Here is a 21,345-nt window from a genome sequence, read left to right on the forward strand (position 1 = left end):
CGTGTGGTTTCATTTTGACGTGGGGTTTGTCTCGTTTCGTTTACTGCGATCGTTTTCGTTCTTAACATGACGATAATTTAATTCATGAGAAAGCAAAGGGAAAATTTTACAGACAGCAAATTTTTTTTTTTATTTACTGCCTAAATTGGGATAGAGTTTTATTTGAGAAACGTAACCCAACCCCAATTTCAACAAAATTCTATACTAACGTTTCGTGCCCTTCGTTGGCATGAGTCTTACTTACATAATGAAAGCCTAAAAATCTAGTATAAATTATATAACATACTAACCATATCAAAAACAAAAATATTTATTTAATGGAATCCATCGACACAGCTATTTCTAATCATCATAAATAACAATACTCTTACAATTAAAGTGCCTAAAATTAAAACTGTAATTACGCATATACATATAAATAGACTAAGCTACGTTCGACAGAAACACAAAATCCCTGGAGCGATCCTTATTTAATTGTTGTCAGTCTAGTTTGTTTGTTTGTTTGTATGTTTGTACAGTGCACTAAACAAGCCGGTTTACTCCTGGCGCTTCTTCTTGGTGAGGAAGTAATGAATGCCGACGGCGACATTCATTCTGAAACCAACAACAAATACTAATTAGAATTTTGAATCGCAAACAACATTCTATATGGTCAGGCCAAACGTTTTTGTCGGCAGAAAAAGGCGATTCAAAAGTTGTAGGCTGAATGATTGTAGAAGAGATGTAAAATCTAAGAAAAACCGTGTTTCACTGTTACTCACTGCTCACAGCTAAAATAGGTGGCCCTGTTATGTGCCATTATGTTCTGTAGTCACTGAATTGTCAAACTTCAACTTTTGATAATCAGAATTAGCGCCTAATTATTATTATGATCAGAGCCCGGAATTCTCGCAGCATTTTTGAGCTGTCATAGGGACTTCTCGTTTATCGACTTCCGATTATACATATGTATATCGATAAATACAGAATACAAGATGTAAAATATGATTACGAGTAGAAGTAAACAACATGCAGTCTTATCGCGAATGAGCGATCTCTTCGAGATAACCTTTGGACACCAAATTTTAGGTAATTATTAATAGAAATTAAAATAATAATATTTTATTGTTTCTTACAAATGATCCTAGTATTATAGTATAACAAACACACAGGTAGAGTCCGTTTATGATATTCCTAGACTAATTTTGAATGCAACAAATTATGAAAGTGCCACTATAACGGTGCAAAATAGAGGTAGTAGTGGCCGGGGCCGGTCAAGGCCTCTCATGCTATAGCATCACATGTAGTTGTACTTAACGATCTTATGTGCTTTTCTAGCATTCGCTAAATACGGTACACTCGGTACTCACAGCATGGCCAACTGCTATTTCTTGGAGGAGGCGAGCGCGATGCCGAGGCCGACGAGGCCTGCTATGGCGACGAGTGTAGCACTATATACTCACAGCATGGCTAACTGCTATTTCTTGGAGGCGAGCGCGATGCCGAGGCCGACGAGGCCTGCTATGGCGACGAGTGTAGCACTATATACTCACAGCATGGCTAACTGCTATTTCTTGGAGGCGAGCGCGATGCCGAGGCCGACGAGGCCTGCTATGGCGACGAGTGTAGCACTATATACTCACAGCATGGCTAACTGCTATTTCTTGGAGGCGAGCGCGATGCCGAGGCCGACGAGGCCTGCTATGGCGACGAGTGTAGCACTATATACTCACAGCATGGCTAACTGCTATTTCTTGGAGGCGAGCGCGATGCCGAGGCCGACGAGGCCTGCTATGGCGACGAGTGTAGCACTATATACTCACAGCATGGCTAACTGCTATTTCTTGGAGGCGAGCGCGATGCCGAGGCCGACGAGGCCTGCTATGGCGACGAGTGTAGCACTATATACTCACAGCATGGCTAACTGCTATTTCTTGGAGGCGAGCGCGATGCCGAGGCCGACGAGGCCTGCTATGGCGACGAGTGTAGCACTATATACTCACAGCATGGCTAACTGCTATTTCTTGGAGGCGAGCGCGATGCCGAGGCCGACGAGGCCTGCTATGGCGACGAGTGTAGCACTATATACTCACAGCATGGCTAACTGCTATTTCTTGGAGGCGAGCGCGATGCCGAGGCCGACGAGGCCTGCTATGGCGACGAGTGTAGCACTATATACTCACAGCATGGCTAACTGCTATTTCTTGGAGGCGAGCGCGATGCCGAGGCCGACGAGGCCTGCTATGGCGACGAGTGTAGCACTATATACTCACAGCATGGCTAACTGCTATTTCTTGGAGGCGAGCGCGATGCCGAGGCCGACGAGGCCTGCTATGGCGACGAGTGTAGCACTATATACTCACAGCATGGCTAACTGCTATTTCTTGGAGGCGAGCGCGATGCCGAGGCCGACGAGGCCTGCTATGGCGACGAGTGTAGCACTATATACTCACAGCATGGCTAACTGCTATTTCTTGGAGGCGAGCGCGATGCCGAGGCCGACGAGGCCTGCTATGGCGACGAGTGTAGCACTATATACTCACAGCATGGCTAACTGCTATTTCTTGGAGGCGAGCGCGATGCCGAGGCCGACGAGGCCTGCTATGGCGACGAGTGTAGCACTATATACTCACAGCATGGCTAACTGCTATTTCTTGGAGGCGAGCGCGATGCCGAGGCCGACGAGGCCTGCTATGGCGACGAGTGTAGCACTATATACTCACAGCATGGCTAACTGCTATTTCTTGGAGGCGAGCGCGATGCCGAGGCCGACGAGGCCTGCTATGGCGACGAGTGTAGCACTATATACTCACAGCATGGCTAACTGCTATTTCTTGGAGGCGAGCGCGATGCCGAGGCCGACGAGGCCTGCTATGGCGACGAGTGTAGCACTATATACTCACAGCATGGCTAACTGCTATTACTTGGAGGCGAGCGCGATGCCGAGGCCGACGAGGCCTGCTATGGCGACGAGTGTAGCACTATATACTCACAGCATGGCTAACTGCTATTTCTTGGAGGCGAGCGCGATGCCGAGGCCGACGAGGCCTGCTATGGCGACGAGTGTAGCACTATATACTCACAGCATGGCTAACTGCTATTTCTTGGAGGCGAGCGCGATGCCGAGGCCGACGAGGCCTGCTATGGCGACGAGTGTAGCACTATATACTCACAGCATGGCTAACTGCTATTTCTTGGAGGCGAGCGCGATGCCGAGGCCGACGAGGCCTGCTATGGCGACGAGTGTAGCACTATATACTCACAGCATGGCTAACTGCTATTTCTTGGAGGCGAGCGCGATGCCGAGGCCGACGAGGCCTCCGATGGCGATGACGGCGCCGCCCGCGACGGCCATGCCGATCAGCCCCTCCTTCTCCATGCGCTTGTTGATTTGCCGCTGTAACACACAACACAAGACTTCACAACTCCAAATATTAACCAGCATAGATTAGAATAGAGCAGCTGTCTTCAAGTTACGTCCTGCGAGCCCTTTGATTTGAACCGTGTGACGTTTTTTTTTTTCAAAACATTAACACTAAAGTAATTTTTTTCAAGTTAGTTAAGTTTTTAAGTTTTAGATTTGTCGTCACTTGCCCATTTCAATGAAACAGATATTATAAAACAGACAAAGCACAGCCTAAGAAATTTGATAATATAATATGAAGTTTCCGAAAGTGTACTATGTAGAATTTTCGCAATTATGGAAAGTTTCCGACGGCATATCAGTTGGTATGTTTAACACATTAATTATTTGCAATACAGGTCAGATAGGCCCAGTTCAAATATGGTTAATTACGAGTTGCGAAATTGTAGAAGCAAATGCATGTTGCATTCAATTCAATACAATGAAATATAAGACCAACCTCTAACGCCAGCACCTGCTGGTTGGCAGGCTCAATCTCCAAGAAAGCCTTGACGAAGTGCAGTGCCTTGTTGTACTCCTTGATGCGCGCATTGCCGATGGACAGGTAGAACAGGTAGTCCCGCTTGCCTTCTGGGTGCGAGTTAAACAACTCTTTCAGGAGTAGGATACCCTGGAAATTTATCAATTTTTTGCCAGTTCTGTGCAAGCTTTGGAGCATTTATAATTATGTCTTTCATATTACGGAACAATGGCGTTACGGACCTTTGGGAGGCGTGTACGGAGCCGAAGCCAACACGTAGAGGCCCTTTTGACACTTTAGTGAAATGTAAGGGGTATTTAAATATATCTTTATTGCGTCCATGTTCATTTTACATAGGATGGTATTGAAACATTATAAAGTCAGTACATGGTACCCTGATAGGGCATGGCAATATAATCTTAATACTAATGGTGACTATTTACAATATACCGAGCAGATGCTGTCCCTGCCAGTGTCATGGGACACATGCAGAGACAGCACCCGCCAGGGTGTAAAGGTTATTATAATTATCTCCTTTAATTATTATTTTTAAAAGCCTATAGTGTTAAATTGTCTGCAAAAATAGTAGTAGTTATTATTTGTCCAAAATTGAAACAATCAATACATCGAAATTGAAAACAATAGCTTGTCTGATAAGACAAACTGTGTGGGAATTGATGATCATTAGTTCCCACAGTTTAGATAAGGCGTTACACGAATGACAGGTGCTGAAAAGCCCTATAGAGGACAACACAAAAATAATTTAAAGAATCAATGTTAAGGATAAAATAATTGGTGATTCATATGATTTATAAAAACCAGCCAAGTGCGAATCAGACTCGCGCACGAAGGGTTCTGTACCATTACGCAAAAAACCAGACAAATGAGAGTTGGATTCGCCGATGGTTCTGTACTTTTTAGTATTCGTTGTTATAGCGGCAAAGGAAATACATCATCTGAAAGCCTGGTGACTGACAGACAGACAGACAGACGGACAAAGAAGTCTTAGTAAAAGGGTAGTAATACTTGCTTCGGCTATATACTAAAACTATTATACTAAAAATAGGGTCCCGTTTTTACCCTTTGGGTATGGAACCCTAAAAACGGCAAAAAAAACACGTTTGTTGTATGGGAGCCATACTTCAATATTTTTTATTTTGTTTTTAGTTTTTGTTGTTATAGCGGCAACAGAAATACATCATCTGTGAAAATTTCAACTGTCTAGCTATCACGGTTCATGAGATACAGCCTGGTGACAGACGGACAGATAGATGGACGGACGTACAGCGGAGTCATAGTAATAGGGTCCCGTTTTTACCCTTTGGGTATGGAACCCTAAAAAGTACCTACACTAATATACCTCATGTAACCTTGAAAAAATTATGATAGCGTCGCACGTATATTATTAAATTTCGAATCACGCGATTTGTGAAGAAGCAATCTATACTCGTTTACGCGGTGACGCACCTTCTTGATGTCTGTGGGGTAACGGCTCCGCACCAGGCACCACGCGTACTCGAACTGCGCCTTGTGCGTGACGCGGCCCTGGTGCAGCTGCTCGTGGAACGCTTTCTCGAACTTCTGCACAAACACAACACAACTCAACACAATGTATCAGTGACTCACGCTATAATTGCACAAAAACAATCATTACTTGCAAATCTTCCGAGGAAACCACCTCATCCAGAACGTCTTCCATTGTAAGCGAGTGTTTCAGATTACGAGTATAAAACGATTTTATGAGAAATCTACGGAGAAAATAACAATATCATTATTTTTGCGTTTATCAGTCGAAAAATCTGACGGTCGGTAGTGAGTATTTGACAAATTTTTGACAGATCGGTTTTTTATTGATTGGCTTATTCGAATGCTTGTATTTTTGCCACAGTTACATAGTGTTTAAAGGTTTTAATCGTATTTACGACATACTGTAATACGAGTAATTAAAAAAAAAGTTTATAATATATGTAACGTACACGATACTAAGCAAATATCTAAAACAATTAACAGCAAGAAATAAATACTTCATTGTTTAACTAACCTAAACATTTAAACTTTATTTAATTTCTGAGCTGATAAGTACTGTCATTAGTGTCATTCGCTAATGTCAAAACTGTCAAACGAAAAGTGCTTTTGCGTACGGCAGTTTATATTCCATTGTCCGGCTAAAGGTAATATTCGGAATTGCCTTTTGTTTGGCACACAAAAGCCCATTGTTCCTCGTCCAGTAGACAGCGGGCTACGATGCAAAGTGTCATCAACACGGTGAAGGGAACCGCCCTGGGCGTCGCGGGGTACCTCACTCCCGTGCTGAAGGTGGGTTTATCTCACGTACCGCTGTTGACTTCCCGAGTTCCCGAGACCGAGAGGGTATCAATATGTAAATGAACTTGATTAATTGAAATGTAAACAACGCTGCGCAGGCCATGCTAGACACATTTGAGGTCGCATTTGCTTTGTGATACGCTATTTACGTGACGTTTATAAATATTTAATGTTACATTGATTACCTAGTTAAATTTAAATCTTTATCCTTATAACTACTTTTATATACTCGTTTACTCCTATTCTTCATTGCCTTTTGTGCAAAATTCACATTACTAACATGTCCAATAGGAATCAAAGTTCCAAGAGACTGGTGTGCTCACCCCCGAGGAGTTTGTGGCAGCGGGAGACCACCTGGTGCACCACTGCCCCACGTGGCAGTGGGCCAAGGGTGAGGAGTCCAAGATCCGTAACTACCTGCCCAGTGACAAGCAGTTCTTGGTCACCAGGAATGTGCCATGCTATAGGAGGTGTAAACAGGTAAGGGCTTTTAGGTTACATATGTCATCAATGCTATCCCTTACATTAAAAACAATTATCCATTTAAACTAATAACTCTTACCTGGTCAACCAGAAATTCCTATTTTCCTTACTTTTTATTTCTGTTCATACAGTAGTTTTTCATTGTGTTTAATTTTCGTTGTGTGATAAATAATGTTATTGGAAAGGGTTAAAGATAGAAAGGGTCAATTTAATACAGTGTTAATGGACACCAGGTAATTGCTTCCAGTTATTCATGCGGTTTTTTTTTATACCACGATGGTGGTAAACAAGCATACGGCCCGCCTGATGGTAAGCAGCTGGTGGTGAATGGTGGATTTCTTTACAAAACAAAAAACATGACACCTAATGTAAATTTTTTTTTCAAATCAAAACCTAATTTCACTTCCCTAAAGTGAGGTTTAGACTAGCAAGAACTTGCACGCAATTCTCATTATGTTGCAGTATCTGATAAACATTTTGAATGCAGTTAACCTTAGTAGTCAGCAATGTAACGTAAATTGCATGCAAGTTGTTGCTAGTCTAAACCTCACTTTATGTCATGTTTCATATTCATAAACAGGGAAGTCAGGAATTTTGTTTGTGGATTTATAGCACACTGATAAATTATAATCATGTAATATATCCAATTATATAATTTAGATAGAGTACTGTGAAGATAAAGAGAAGGTGATAGAGGATGACCAAAATGGAGAAGGTGGCTGGGTGGACACTCACCATTATGACACTGCCGGCTCACCCACGGTTGAAGAAAAGGTACTTTCCTTCACAATCACATCACAAACAACAAGCGATAATGGTATATTTAATTTGATTATGCAGACAAGAAAGTATATTTAATTTGAGCATGCTAGTGGAAGGCTGCATTGGAGGAACTGATGTTCTGATGGAATACAACCCACAACTTGGGATCTAGTAACACAATGAGAGGAAGGGAATATAAATTGATGGCATGAAGCTCAAGAAAGTAGACTTTAGCAAGAACACATAACAATCCATTTTTTCTCATCATGGATAATGTTGCTCGAGTTTTACACACTTCTTTTCACTTAAGTTTTGAGACAATTTTACACTAATTAAATTTTTACCTAGACTCAAGCGGTGGCCCTGGAAAAGCACTATCATTATACATGATATATATATATATATATTATATATTAGATTTATATTTTGAAATGTCTGTTATATTATTGATTACATAATTGTATACACTTTATATAAATTCCACAGTGAATTGGTTTTAACTGGCATACTGTGTAATTTGTTGAATAAATAAAATACAATAAATGATAATAGATCCTTAATCTTTTAAATATTTAGATATATATTTACTACGCTTGTCAGGTGTGTGAGATGACCCTAGACGCGGCCGACACAGGCGACAGTGACGGCGAGGCAGGCGACCCTGACAATGATGATGATGATGAGGAGGAAGAGGATGGTGAAGCTGAAGACATGGAGCAGTTCCAGGAGTCGGGGCTACTGGATGAAGTGGATCCTGTAAGTTACAATGCAATACACATTTGAATTAAAACTGTGCTTTATTTTCAATTTTTGATGATTCTTAGTATCTCGTTGACTGTAATAATTCACTTTGTCTTGATTATTTGACAAACGCCATCATACACTCTATTTAGTGATTGATGGATTGTTTTTAGGAGTACCCCAAAAGGTAAGTAAATAAATATTCTTTTCACATCACCTATTCGAAAAAGGGTTTTTTCTTCCCTGCTAGGAGGAATCAAAGTGGCACTTTTCTTCCCTGCTAGGAGAGATCAAGGCACTTTTCTGTTCTAGGACATGATTTTTTTTCTTTCTTGCATACAATTTTTTTAGGTTAAATAATATTTTGCTCCCTTGTGACACAATCTACTATTATTGCACCAATAATTATACATTAACACACATTACATTTAATTACATTTATTTATCTAGTAAGGTCACAAACTTGAAGTTGAAGACATTACTTTTCCATTTTGACATTGTGTAATGTGTATGTTTCAAAAGTGGTTGGTTAATCTGATTCAGAACTTAATCCTTATCATAAAGTGAATATTTAGAAAATCATTCTATTAAGTAGCAAATCAAATGTGTAAATCAATCACAAACCGACTGTTTATATTTAGTCAACAGATCTCGCGCCGCGTAAGGAAAGCAAACCCAAGGAGGCCAAACCATCTCGCGGCGACGGCGACGACATCGTGCGTACGCGCACGTATGATCTGCACATCACGTACGACAAGTACTACCAGACCCCGCGGCTCTGGCTCATCGGGTACGACGAGGTGAGTCTCAGGGTCGCCATGTAAGGAGGGCAAGCCACGTGGGGACGACATCGTTCGTACATGCATGTACGAGCTGGACATCACATACGACAAGCACTACCAGACCCCGCTCAGGGTACGACGAGGTGAAGACCGGGGATCTTCAGCTTCGCAGGCAGGACCACTACCTACCAGGCGAGAAGGCTATTTAATATTTACTTTACAAATTCTAAAAATGAATAAATCTGAAATAATATGGTAGGCTTTAGGAGATTAAAACAGGGAATACTGGGTTTTATTCTTTATTCTTTTTTTTAATACTAAAAAGGGCGCATTGGGTAAATAATTCATGTCGTAAAAAAATTTGCTGTTTATTATAGTCTGACAAGAAATTATCGAGGGCGCCACTTCCTACGTAACTGACACATTTTTGACGTAAAATGCTTAAACATGGCAACAATTTAGTATGGAATTTTTTTAGTTCCATTTCATTTAATTTCTACTGTTTTATGTGCACTATAACTGCAATTTTGCTATGTATTATAATGTTTTAAGATTATTTTGTATGTGTAAATATGTCATCCAGAATCTCATAATCATAATAATTAGCAGCAGCAATAATAAGTCGAGTGTGATACCTGTATTCTGTACCTGTAGAACCGCGCGCTGCTGAGCGTGGAAGCGATGTACGAGGACGTGTCGGCCGAGCACGCCAAGAAGACGGTCACCATCGAGGCGCACCCGCACCTCGCCGGGCCCGGCATGGCGTCCGTGCATCCGTGCCGGTAATTACTTACTAATACTTACTGCCCTTCCCTTACTGCATGCCAAGCATGCAGCAAACTACCTTTTTAGGGTTACATACCTCGAAAGGAAAACCGGAACCCTTATAGGATCGCTCGTGCGTCTGTCTGTCCGTCTGTCACAGCTCATTTTCTCCAAAACTACTGGACCAATAAAGTTGAAATTTGGTACACATATGTAAATTTGTGACCCAAAGACGGGCATGTAACGTAAACAAATGAATTTTAATCATGGGCGCCACTTCTGGGGGGTAAATGAGAAAATTAAAAAATAAAGTTTTTCAAACTATATCGTGTTATATATCAAATGAAAGAACTTATTTTAAGAATCACAAATATATTTTTTTTGTAATTTTAAAATAATTAGTTTAGAAGTTATTAAAGAAAATAGACTAAAAATGACCATTATATCGGGGATATGGATCGGTTATGTACCAATAAGCGAAAACTGTCGATGGTTAAATGACATTAAAAAGATTGCAGATGCAGGGCCTGCCTGGCATAGAAACGACATGGAAATCCATAAATGTGGCAAATTTCCAGTTAAAAAAAGCGAAAACAGCAAAATGTCTATTATTGTCAATTCGTTATAAGTTTCATGTTAGAACTGTAACGAAAGTGTTCCCATAAACTTGTACAATGTCTACACAGATTCATCCAATAATATGTGTATCGTGCTTCCAGACACGCAGAAGTGATGAAGAAAATAATAGAGACGGTAACGGAGAGCGGCGGCGAGATGGGCGTGCACTCCTACCTTATCGTGTTCCTCAAGTTTGTACAGACGGTCATCCCCACCGTCGAGTACGACTTCACGCAGAACTTCGCCATCAACTAGACTCCACCTTTATATCTGATCAGGGGTGTTGCGGATGCCTATTTTTTGACATCCGCATATGCGGATGCGGATTTATAAAAGCGCACATCCGCGGATGCGGATGTCGAGATTAGGCACATAAAAAACGTCAAATATTACTCTTTAGTAATTTTTATAAAAAAAAAACTAAACTTTTAATATTTTAACAAGAATATAGGTGCCCCACTATCGCATTACTATACTAAAGTCCAAAAAAATCAAATTATTCACTTTTTGTCTCTGTCCGTCATAGGCTAGTGTTCGATCGACGAATCAAAAGAACGAAACGAGATTCCTATTGGCTAATGTCGAAATTACCTAGCACTTACGCCGCCGCTAAGACGTTCCTGTACCTACCTGTTCCACATCCGCATCGGCATTAAGCTCCGCATCGATTTTATGCGGATGCGGATGTTGAAAATAATGCGCAAGTTCCGCGGTTGCGGATGCGAATATTCGCAACATCCCTGTATCTGATCTAGCCGATGGGGCGGCGGCGGCACGACTGATTTAATTATTAACGTTTTGAAAGACCGATGATATTAGCGCATAGTCTACTGGTAACTGGACACTAGCGCTGTGATCTTGGAACCTAATGTCGGTATTGTCATCATTTTCCCAAAATGTTTGTACGAAATACCTTTTGTCTCAGAACTTACTTCTTGGGGATTTCCTTTTTTGTGATGTGGCACTTTCAACTCTGGTAATAAAAGACAATTTCGTTTCCAAAATTGATTTTCTGTGATGCGTCCCACACAAAAATTCACACTAAAATGTCACAAAGTTTAGGGACGGGGAAGTACGTATATTTTGTAGATGGGTTTACTCGTATTTGGGAATCTGAATCATAAGTGCTAACGATTCTAAAAAAGAAACACCCAATAAGGTAGTTAGAGGTGTAAAGTTTTTTATTCATACTATTTGGGAAGCTCTCGCAAACATCTATGCTGACGAAATGTAGTCAAGACCAGACGGGGCCAGTGTCGTCTGTATATATATGTGGTATTTTCTATAAAAAGGGACCTTATATTGTCGATGGCGCTTACGCCATTATTAACGATGCTTCGATATAAATACAATGCCGCGCGACGCTGTGCGGCGTAAGCCATCGACAATAAGGTCCCTTTTCATAGAAAATGCCCCATATGTAGGTGTCTACTTTTTGAAGTTCACGCAGTCGTTTCTACCGTGAAATACGTCTTCAGTTTCTCGCAACATTTTAGGTGTATTCCTATTTGTCCCCATCTTACGTGACCGCCGCCATACATGAGACGGGGATAAGTGGGAATGATTTATATGCCGCGCCTGTTCCCACCTGTGCCCGGCGGGGACAAATGGAAATACTCCACATTTTGCCATCACCAGCGCAGTGGAATGCTGGCACTATGTTTTACCTATATTTCAACTTTGGAAGATAAAGTTCCTTATCGCCATTTGAAAAACCTTCGCTTTAATTAGCATCTAGGATATTTGCTGAAAATGCTAAGCAATAATGCTCCTTATTCCTTAATGATATTGATAAAGTTTGGTTAATTGGTGCTTTTGTGGTCGCAAATAAGGTTCGTGTTTACTTAGCAATGTTTTAACGGCGCCAAGAAGCAATATCGTTTAGTATTTTTACAATTCCAATATATTTTTGTTACTGGGGCGTGATGAAAACGTGGAGAGGGATACAAAAACATCAAAATATTTCATTAAACACGACAGTTTTCCCGTGAAATCTTGCCTCTGTTGACTTTAAAGATACTACAGTCAGCAACAAAAGTAATTAAGCGGGACACGTGTTCAAAACGACCTACGCACGCTACACTATTTTATCAAATGTGATGTTCAGATCATTTTGAACACCTCACCCGCTTAGCTGCTTCTGCTGCTAACTGCACACCATCGAAAGATTAGTTATGGCACAGCATTAGACTTTAGAGCATTTATAATATAACTATCCGTGTACCCTATTAGAGTACCAAGCTAATTCTGCACAGACTTTTCAATTACAAAGTGTGGACTGTCCCCATTAACTTCAAATATGACGTTTATTGTGGCACGCCCTCACTTAGTCACGTCAAAGTCGGTTCCTAGTTCCTACAGAGTGCTTACACACTCGAATGGAATGATGCGCTGTATTTTGAAAAAGGCAGTGTCTATAACTTAATGATATTATGTACCTATTAGCCAACGAATTTAGATATGTTTAGTAATGCCATTGTAATAGTAGAGAACTAATCACATTTATAAAGCTAGATATTATTTATATTAGTACAAATAATGGCTGTGGCCTCGAAATAAAATAAAAATTGTCCCCCGCATGAATTTAGTGATGATTGGATATTTTCACAACTTCGTGTCATATATTATACACATTTTTATTTGTATACCACGTCGGTGGCAAACAAGCATACGATCGTGATGGTAAGCAGTCACCGTGCCTATGGACGCCTGCAACTCCAGAGGTGTTACATGCGCGTTGCCGACCCTTTAAAAACCTTTACACTCCTTTAACATTTTTATTTTATTATTTATCGAAATGTGCGTGCTGCCCATCACACAAAAGATGCAAAGCAGGGTTTTCTACATTTGGGTCCGCCTGCCGGGTCATCTGTGCCGTGGTGACAACAGAGTATTCACAAACCTCATGTAGAGGCTTAGAGGTTATTACGCACCTGCCATATTGTTTACTAAGCTAAGCCGTCTGAATTTAACATTTAAAGGAAAAATGGGAATAACCATGGATTTCCATTAAATTTAAAATTTCTTACCACGCGATTTTAGTAAACCTCAGCAAACCTAGACATTTTTAGCATTAAATTAGATCGATTTTGTGAAAATTACCAATCTGAATCCGTAATGAAATTTCATATTAACATCGTATATCGTAAGCTCGCTATTTTAAAGCAATGAAACACGTACCTAAAGCCTTACTTTTTATATAAAATCTTGTTTTGTTTTTTAAATATTATATATTGTTTATAAAGACGTGTATTGTGCGGTTTGTTTGTAAACTTTCCTATGTAAGGTCCAGTAGCTGTTGCGATCGCTGAAAGATTATGATTTAAACTGCCGTCGCCCACACTCTTTAACTGTCCATCGCTGGAACATTATGCCTTTTTCTTCACACTCGCTCAGTAAATGTGGAATTACATGCAGGCTTAGCGGTAACTATAGAAAAAGCTTTTTCCTGAGGGAGTTATGAAGTTTCTAGTATTATAATTAACAGTTTTTTGTCTTATACTTCATTTTTGTATCGCAAGTGTGATGAAAAACATTGTGTGTAACTCGGGGCGTAATAATATTGCAAACTCGTCTATAAATCGCTCCGGCAAGTCGTCGCGATTTAACTATACTCTCGTTTACAATATTCAACTTACGCCCCATGATGCACAATGTACTATTGTGATAAGGTCCACCGATGGACAGTCAAGAGTGTTGCTGTTTGTACAGTCGCCATCAGATATTTTGGCCAAGGTTCTCACAAATATCTGAACACGCCTCTATTGTCAAGGCGCTAGGTGCGTGTTCAGATATTTTTGAGCACCTCGGCCGCTCCGATATATCTGATGGCGATTGTACCTACGTAATTACAGGTTTTTTTTTTGAGTTTTCAAAGTCATTACAATATAAATATTCGATTTATTCAAAGCTGTTACCAGTGGGGAAGAAAGCAGTAGGTATTTGTGACGTTTTCAACCAAAAGGTACCACATTGTCGCTTGTTGATAAGGTTGATTTCTAATTGAAGCTATATGAAAATAGCGTCTTACTGACAAGCGACAATAAGTACCCTTTTGGTTGAAAATTGCACATTTACCAGTGGTAACAACTTGGTGATATCACTGAGGAAATGTAGGTATTTGAATCGATCGCAACAACTATGAGAAAGTAGTTTTATTCTTCGGGCTTGTCATACTAATGTATCTCGCTAGATTTATAATTTTATAATATAAAAGCGATTTATTTAATATTCATGTGGTTTTGATATTATAGCGTAAGAATTGTAAGCAATGTTATTATATTATTTAACTCGAAAATAAACTTTTTAATCCACAGTAGACTTATGTACTATTTAAAGTTGTGTAAATCTTTTATTTACGAGTACATTGATTGTGCATTATTTTCACAAACTTATTTTTTATTAAATAAATATTTTGCTACCAGTTACTCGTTTTATTTTAATAAAACATATCGAAGTTTTGATCTGTTTGAATAAAAAAACGCTATGAATATATTTGAATAAAAAAACGCTATGAATATGTTTGAATAAAAAAACGCTATGAATATGTTTGAATAAGAAAACGCTGTGAATATGTTTGAATAAAAAACGCTATGAATATGTCCAGCCTAAGGGTGGTATCCCACCTGGCCAATATCTTAGTTCAATGTGTATTTGCGTCTCACATTTTGCTTAATGACATGACATTGGACCAAAAAATTGTACAGGTGGAATATACCATCCTAAAATAGTTCAAATTAAAGTTGAGTTATTCAATAAAACAAGAAATCGTTCTAATAATTTATTCGTATCACATTATGTACATACAAGTTACCAGTTCCATAATAAAAATATAATCAGTACATATAAGAAACTTCGACCTACTTACTCAATAACATAATATACAAATTTATACAGAGCTGCCGCTTTCGCGAATTTACCTAATGATTGCTCGATCGCCGTTAGAATACTGGCAATAAATCCCCGAATGTACCACAACTATAACCTTTTTAGGGTTCCGTGCCCAAAGGGTAAAAACGGGACCCTATTACTAAGACTCCACTGTCCGTCTGTCGGTCTGTATGTCACCAGACTGTATCTCATGAACCGTGATAGCTAGACAGTTGAAAATGTGGGCGTCAGACTCGCACTTGTCCTGTTTTTACTGCACTGGGACAAATGATACTAGTATTAAATAATTTCACGGTTTAGACGCACTTGTTTTAGTCACTCGCGTGACATGTTTCGGAGAGCCTAGGTCTCCTACATGTCGCGCGAGTGACTAAAACAAGTGTCGAAACCGTGAAAAATTATTTAATGTTAGTATGTCTCACAACAGTTTAAATTCTAATGATACTAATATCGGTTTAAGTTGTTTTATAGTTTTTTTTTTCATATTGGGCAAATCGCCTAGCATGGTACGGGCATGTGATGCGGAGGGATGAAAGTCATGTGACGAGAAATGTATTAAGAATGAATGTGGAGGGAAGTACGAGGAGAGGAAAACCGAGGAAAAGGTGGATGGACTGTGTGAAAGATGATATGAAACTAACGCAAGTGAATGATGAGATGACGGGTGACAGAGATGTATGGAAGAAAAAGACATGCTGCGCCGACCCCAAGTGAATGGGACAAGGGCAAGCGAATGATGATTAGCCTTGAAAGAAAGTTATCAAAAAACGATGTAACTCATTCGGCCAATGAAGTCCATACAACACTTTGTATTTATGGAAATGTCATCTCCCGAAAGACTGTCATGTTTTTTTTTTGTTTACAAAACTCGTTTAGCCGTTGTGTAGAGATTACTAGCTGAATACTTCAGAGTAATGTTTGTCAGTATTATATTTCCAACAACTTCAAGTAGCAGCCTACTCGTTCTGAACGGGACAAGCCTCCGGACCGTACACTACAAGAAACTATTATTGCTGGACGCCGTATCCTATACGGGCTATACGGCGCGAGAGGCAGTAACTCCACGCTGAAAACCCTAATTGTTAATTTTATATAAAATTCAATTTTAGCGTTAAAAAAAATAATACAGTCCGACTCATCAAACATTAAAGCATTTTATAGTAGTTGGAACGATTCCTTAACTTCTGTGGCGCATTTTAATTCATCGTCAAGGAATACTACAAAAGAAAATACCTACAGGTAAACCTTAACGACAAATAAAAATGCGCTATAGCCAATCCTGCTGTCGGCTTCAGCAGCTATCACGTCTAGAGCTACTGTCGTACTCAAATCATCCATGTTCTTCGTTGTGTTTCTAGCAGAACGGTAATGCTGTGCCCACACCACACCGTTGTCCCAATACTAACATCTATATACATATCTCGTAAATTTGAGGATTAAAGCAACCATTAACAAAATTAAAAACTAAACACACATAGACAAAGTATTCAAAACATTATACATAACAGAATAATATCTTTGGAATAATAAAAAGGAAAATTAATACAATGGACGATTTCGACAATTTATACAAAGGATTGTACTTAACATTAAAATCAATTACTATCATAATATTAGTTATATTTGAAAGATTACACCGTCATATTCAATAATATTAAAAGGATAATTATAATTTTGTATTAATAACAGAGAATATTATCTATTTAAAGCATATTTTGTCGTTCGATTCGTACTATCCGTGTCCCATACAATCAGGAATATAAACATGAATACACATCACATGGAAGGTATTGTGTACAACATTGTATACTCATGATTGTTCTCATTTGTCATAGCCGTTGAATGTTATTGCTTACTGCTGCCAATTATTTCGAAAATATATTTCTTGAAATTTAAGTACTTTATTGGCTATTATTTTCCTTCCAAAATCTCAATTGGGTCTAAGATTACTGTTATCAACATCATTGTAACCGTTTCTTTTACATATACATTCAAATACAATAATTTCCAGTTGTACTAATTCTCGTATTTACTGTCTGTACCAATTTAAGAGTATAAAGTCAAATCCGATGTTTATATCCGCGCTCGTTCCCATGGTTCGTGAACAATTTACCAACTCATTCATTTCTACTAAAAAAATATTTTGAATTATTGTGGGAAGTTTAGATTTCTTGTGTAGAACTTAGGTACAGTCGCCATCGGATATATCGGAGCGGCCGAGGCGCTCACAAATATCTGAACACGCACTAACGCCTTGACAATATTCGTGAACACCTCGGCCGCTCCGAAATATCTGACGGCGACTGTACTACACAATTCCACGAAACTCCGAGCTGAACGCAGTTATTTTAGTTTTAAACTTCACAATCTGTGATGCCCCGAGGCGTCGCATCGTAATATTTTAAGGCATGAAATTTGGCTTTTGAGAGCCGAATAGAATCAGTGGAATTCCAACCTTCACGCATCGCACTTAATTCGCTATCGAGTTCTGAGACAGCGGTGAAGCGACAACAGGAGTCATCGCAGTTTGAACGTTATCGTGAGGTGGTTAGGTCGCTTGCGGCTTGTGCGGCAGCAGCGCCACGAGCCGCAGCAGCGCTAACGCGAGCAGCTTGTCGAGCGGGTCGAGCGCGCCGCGCTGCAGCCACTTGGGGATGCCATCGCAGTTTGAACGTTATCGTGAGGTGGTTAGGTCGCTTGTCGCTTGTGGCTTGTGCGGCAGCAGCGCCACGAGCCGCAGCAGCGCTAACGCGAGCAGCTTGTCGAGCGGGTCGAGCGCGCCGCGCTGCAGCCACTTGGGGATGCCATCGCAGTTTGAACGTTATCGTGAGGTGGTTAGGTCGCTTGTCGCTTGTGGCTTGTGCGGCAGCAGCGCCACGAGCCGCAGCAGCGCTAACGCGAGCAGCTTGTCGAGCGGGTCGAGCGCGCCGCGCTGCAGCCACTTGGGGATGCCATCGCAGTTTGAACGTTATCGTGAGGTGGTTAGGTCGCTTGTCGCTTGTGGCTTGTGCGGCAGCAGCGCCACGAGCCGCAGCAGCGCTAACGCGAGCAGCTTGTCGAGCGGGTCGAGCGCGCCGCGCTGCAGCCACTTGGGGATGCCATCGCAGTTTGAACGTTATCGTGAGGTGGTTAGGTCGCTTGTCGCTTGTGGCTTGTGCGGCAGCAGCGCCACGAGCCGCAGCAGCGCTAACGCGAGCAGCTTGTCGAGCGGGTCGAGCGCGCCGCGCTGCAGCCACTTGGGGATGCCATCGCAGTTTGAACGTTATCGTGAGGTGGTTAGGTCGCTTGTCGCTTGTGGCTTGTGCGGCAGCAGCGCCACGAGCCGCAGCAGCGCTAACGCGAGCAGCTTGTCGAGCGGGTCGAGCGCGCCGCGCTGCAGCCACTTGGGGATGCCATCGCAGTTTGAACGTTATCGTGAGGTGGTTAGGTCGCTTGTCGCTTGTGGCTTGTGCGGCAGCAGCGCCACGAGCCGCAGCAGCGCTAACGCGAGCAGCTTGTCGAGCGGGTCGAGCGCGCCGCGCTGCAGCCACTTGGGGATGCCATCGCAGTTTGAACGTTATCGTGAGGTGGTTAGGTCGCTTGTCGCTTGTGGCTTGTGCGGCAGCAGCGCCACGAGCCGCAGCAGCGCTAACGCGAGCAGCTTGTCGAGCGGGTCGAGCGCGCCGCGCTGCAGCCACTTGGGGATGCCATCGCAGTTTGAACGTTATCGTGAGGTGGTTAGGTCGCTTGTCGCTTGTGGCTTGTGCGGCAGCAGCGCCACGAGCCGCAGCAGCGCTAACGCGAGCAGCTTGTCGAGCGGGTCGAGCGCGCCGCGCTGCAGCCACTTGGGGATGCCATCGCAGTTTGAACGTTATCGTGAGGTGGTTAGGTCGCTTGTCGCTTGTGGCTTGTGCGGCAGCAGCGCCACGAGCCGCAGCAGCGCTAACGCGAGCAGCTTGTCGAGCGGGTCGAGCGCGCCGCGCTGCAGCCACTTGGGGATGCCATCGCAGTTTGAACGTTATCGTGAGGTGGTTAGGTCGCTTGTCGCTTGTGGCTTGTGCGGCAGCAGCGCCACGAGCCGCAGCAGCGCTAACGCGAGCAGCTTGTCGAGCGGGTCGAGCGCGCCGCGCTGCAGCCACTTGGGGATGCCATCGCAGTTTGAACGTTATCGTGAGGTGGTTAGGTCGCTTGTCGCTTGTGGCTTGTGCGGCAGCAGCGCCACGAGCCGCAGCAGCGCTAACGCGAGCAGCTTGTCGAGCGGGTCGAGCGCGCCGCGCTGCAGCCACTTGGGGATGCCATCGCAGTTTGAACGTTATCGTGAGGTGGTTAGGTCGCTTGTCGCTTGTGGCTTGTGCGGCAGCAGCGCCACGAGCCGCAGCAGCGCTAACGCGAGCAGCTTGTCGAGCGGGTCGAGCGCGCCGCGCTGCAGCCACTTGGGGATGCCATCGCAGTTTGAACGTTATCGTGAGGTGGTTAGGTCGCTTGTCGCTTGTGGCTTGTGCGGCAGCAGCGCCACGAGCCGCAGCAGCGCTAACGCGAGCAGCTTGTCGAGCGGGTCGAGCGCGCCGCGCTGCAGCCACTTGGGGATGCCATCGCAGTTTGAACGTTATCGTGAGGTGGTTAGGTCGCTTGTCGCTTGTGGCTTGTGCGGCAGCAGCGCCACGAGCCGCAGCAGCGCTAACGCGAGCAGCTTGTCGAGCGGGTCGAGCGCGCCGCGCTGCAGCCACTTGGGGATGCCATCGCAGTTTGAACGTTATCGTGAGGTGGTTAGGTCGCTTGTCGCTTGTGGCTTGTGCGGCAGCAGCGCCACGAGCCGCAGCAGCGCTAACGCGAGCAGCTTGTCGAGCGGGTCGAGCGCGCCGCGCTGCAGCCACTTGGGGATGCCATCGCAGTTTGAACGTTATCGTGAGGTGGTTAGGTCGCTTGTCGCTTGTGGCTTGTGCGGCAGCAGCGCCACGAGCCGCAGCAGCGCTAACGCGAGCAGCTTGTCAAGCGGGTCGAGCGCGCCGCGCTGCAGCCACTTGGGGATGCCATCGCAGTTTGAACGTTATCGTGAGGTGGTTAGGTCGCTTGTCGCTTGTGGCTTGTGCGGCAGCAGCGCCACGAGCCGCAGCAGCGCTAACGCGAGCAGCTTGTCGAGCGGGTCGAGCGCGCCGCGCTGCAGCCACTTGGGGATGCCATCGCAGTTTGAACGTTATCGTGAGGTGGTTAGGTCGCTTGTCGCTTGTGGCTTGTGCGGCAGCAGCGCCACGAGCCGCAGCAGCGCTAACGCGAGCAGCTTGTCGAGCGGGTCGAGCGCGCCGCGCTGCAGCCACTTGGGATGCCATCGCAGTTTGAACGTTATCGTGAGGTGGTTAGGTCGCTTGTCGCTTGTGGCTTGTGCGGCAGCAGCGCCACGAGCCGCAGCAGCGCTAACGCGAGCAGCTTGTCGAGCGGGTCGAGCGCGCCGCGCTGCAGCCACTTGGGGATGCCATCGCAGTTTGAACGTTATCGTGAGGTGGTTAGGTCGCTTGTCGCTTGTGGCTTGTGCGGCAGCAGCGCCACGAGCCGCAGCAGCGCTAACGCGAGCAGCTTGTCGAGCGGGTCGAGCGCGCCGCGCTGCAGCCACTTGGGGATGCCATCGCAGTTTGAACGTTATCGTGAGGTGGTTAGGTCGCTTGTCGCTTGTGGCTTGTGCGGCAGCAGCGCCACGAGCCGCAGCAGCGCTAACGCGAGCAGCTTGTCGAGCGGGTCGAGCGCGCCGCGCTGCAGCCACTTGGGGATGCCATCGCAGTTTGAACGTTATCGTGAGGTGGTTAGGTCGCTTGTCGCTTGTGGCTTGTGCGGCAGCAGCGCCACGAGCCGCAGCAGCGCTAACGCGAGCAGCTTGTCGAGCGGGTCGAGCGCGCCGCGCTGCAGCCACTTGGGGATGCCATCGCAGTTTGAACGTTATCGTGAGGTGGTTAGGTCGCTTGTCGCTTGTGGCTTGTGCGGCAGCAGCGCCACGAGCCGCAGCAGCGCTAACGCGAGCAGCTTGTCGAGCGGGTCGAGCGCGCCGCGCTGCAGCCACTTGGGGATGCCATCGCAGTTTGAACGTTATCGTGAGGTGGTTAGGTCGCTTGTCGCTTGTGGCTTGTGCGGCAGCAGCGCCACGAGCC

At 43.8% G+C, this 21,345-nt stretch overlaps 4 protein-coding genes across 4 annotated transcripts in view; 2 read left to right on the plus strand and 2 right to left on the minus strand.

Annotated features, from left to right (window-relative positions):
* Positions 1-296: 296 nt before the first annotated feature.
* LOC134740843 (mitochondrial fission 1 protein) lies at positions 297-5,697 on the minus strand. The gene is made up of 5 exons (XM_063673493.1): positions 5,518-5,697; positions 5,331-5,444; positions 3,843-4,013; positions 3,243-3,376; positions 297-594 (listed from the first exon to the last, which is right to left on the minus strand). The coding sequence occupies exons 1-4, from the start codon at positions 5,560-5,562 to the stop codon at positions 3,257-3,259; spliced, it is 450 nt and encodes a 149-aa protein (XP_063529563.1). The 5' UTR covers positions 5,563-5,697; the 3' UTR covers positions 297-594; positions 3,243-3,256.
* On the plus strand, positions 1,353-3,253 carry LOC134740940 (uncharacterized). The gene is made up of 2 exons (XM_063673596.1): positions 1,353-3,132; positions 3,180-3,253. Exons 1-2 carry the CDS (start codon positions 1,353-1,355, stop codon positions 3,251-3,253), a joined length of 1,854 nt encoding a protein of 617 aa, XP_063529666.1.
* A 282-nt stretch (positions 5,698-5,979) lies between the features above and the next one.
* LOC134740804 (ubiquitin-like-conjugating enzyme ATG3) lies at positions 5,980-14,762 on the plus strand. Its single transcript, XM_063673422.1, has 7 exons — positions 5,980-6,179; positions 6,480-6,668; positions 7,332-7,445; positions 8,034-8,189; positions 8,816-8,974; positions 9,611-9,738; positions 10,441-14,762. Exons 1-7 carry the CDS (start codon positions 6,108-6,110, stop codon positions 10,592-10,594), a joined length of 972 nt encoding a protein of 323 aa, XP_063529492.1. The 5' UTR covers positions 5,980-6,107; the 3' UTR covers positions 10,595-14,762.
* Positions 14,763-15,456: 694 nt separating this feature from the next.
* LOC134740941 (bridge-like lipid transfer protein family member 1) overlaps positions 15,457-21,345 on the minus strand; it is a 110,723-nt gene continuing 104,834 nt past the window's right edge. The window contains exon 82 of the mRNA XM_063673598.1: positions 15,457-15,487. Within this exon, the coding sequence (XP_063529668.1) occupies positions 15,457-15,487 (31 nt within the window). The remainder of the gene's footprint in view (positions 15,488-21,345) is intronic.

The sequence above is a fragment of the Cydia strobilella genome, chromosome 4 (assembly GCF_947568885.1).
Source record: "Cydia strobilella chromosome 4, ilCydStro3.1, whole genome shotgun sequence".
NCBI lineage: Eukaryota > Metazoa > Arthropoda > Insecta > Lepidoptera > Tortricidae > Cydia > Cydia strobilella.

Excerpts from the sequence above, each read along its gene's own strand:
- LOC134740940 (XM_063673596.1), top strand. The coding sequence starts at position 1,353 with ATGGCCAACTGCTATTTCTTGGAGGAGGCGAGCGCGATGCCGAGGCCG. Across the intron at positions 3,133-3,179 it reads GAGGCCTGCTATGGCGACGA|GCGAGCGCGATGCCGAGGCC; the intron begins GTGTAGCACTAT and ends TATTTCTTGGAG.
- LOC134740804 (XM_063673422.1), top strand. The coding sequence starts at position 6,108 with ATGCAAAGTGTCATCAACACGGTGAAGGGAACCGCCCTGGGCGTCGCG. Across the intron at positions 6,669-7,331 it reads GCTATAGGAGGTGTAAACAG|ATAGAGTACTGTGAAGATAA; the intron begins GTAAGGGCTTTT and ends TATATAATTTAG. Across the intron at positions 8,190-8,815 it reads TACTGGATGAAGTGGATCCT|TCAACAGATCTCGCGCCGCG; the intron begins GTAAGTTACAAT and ends GTTTATATTTAG.
- LOC134740843 (XM_063673493.1), bottom strand. The coding sequence starts at position 5,562 with ATGGAAGACGTTCTGGATGAGGTGGTTTCCTCGGAAGATTTGCAA. Across the intron at positions 5,445-5,517 it reads TTTCCTCGGAAGATTTGCAA|AAGTTCGAGAAAGCGTTCCA; the intron begins GTAATGATTGTT and ends GTGTTTGTGCAG. Across the intron at positions 4,014-5,330 it reads ACCCCACAGACATCAAGAAG|GGTATCCTACTCCTGAAAGA; the intron begins GTGCGTCACCGC and ends ATAAATTTCCAG.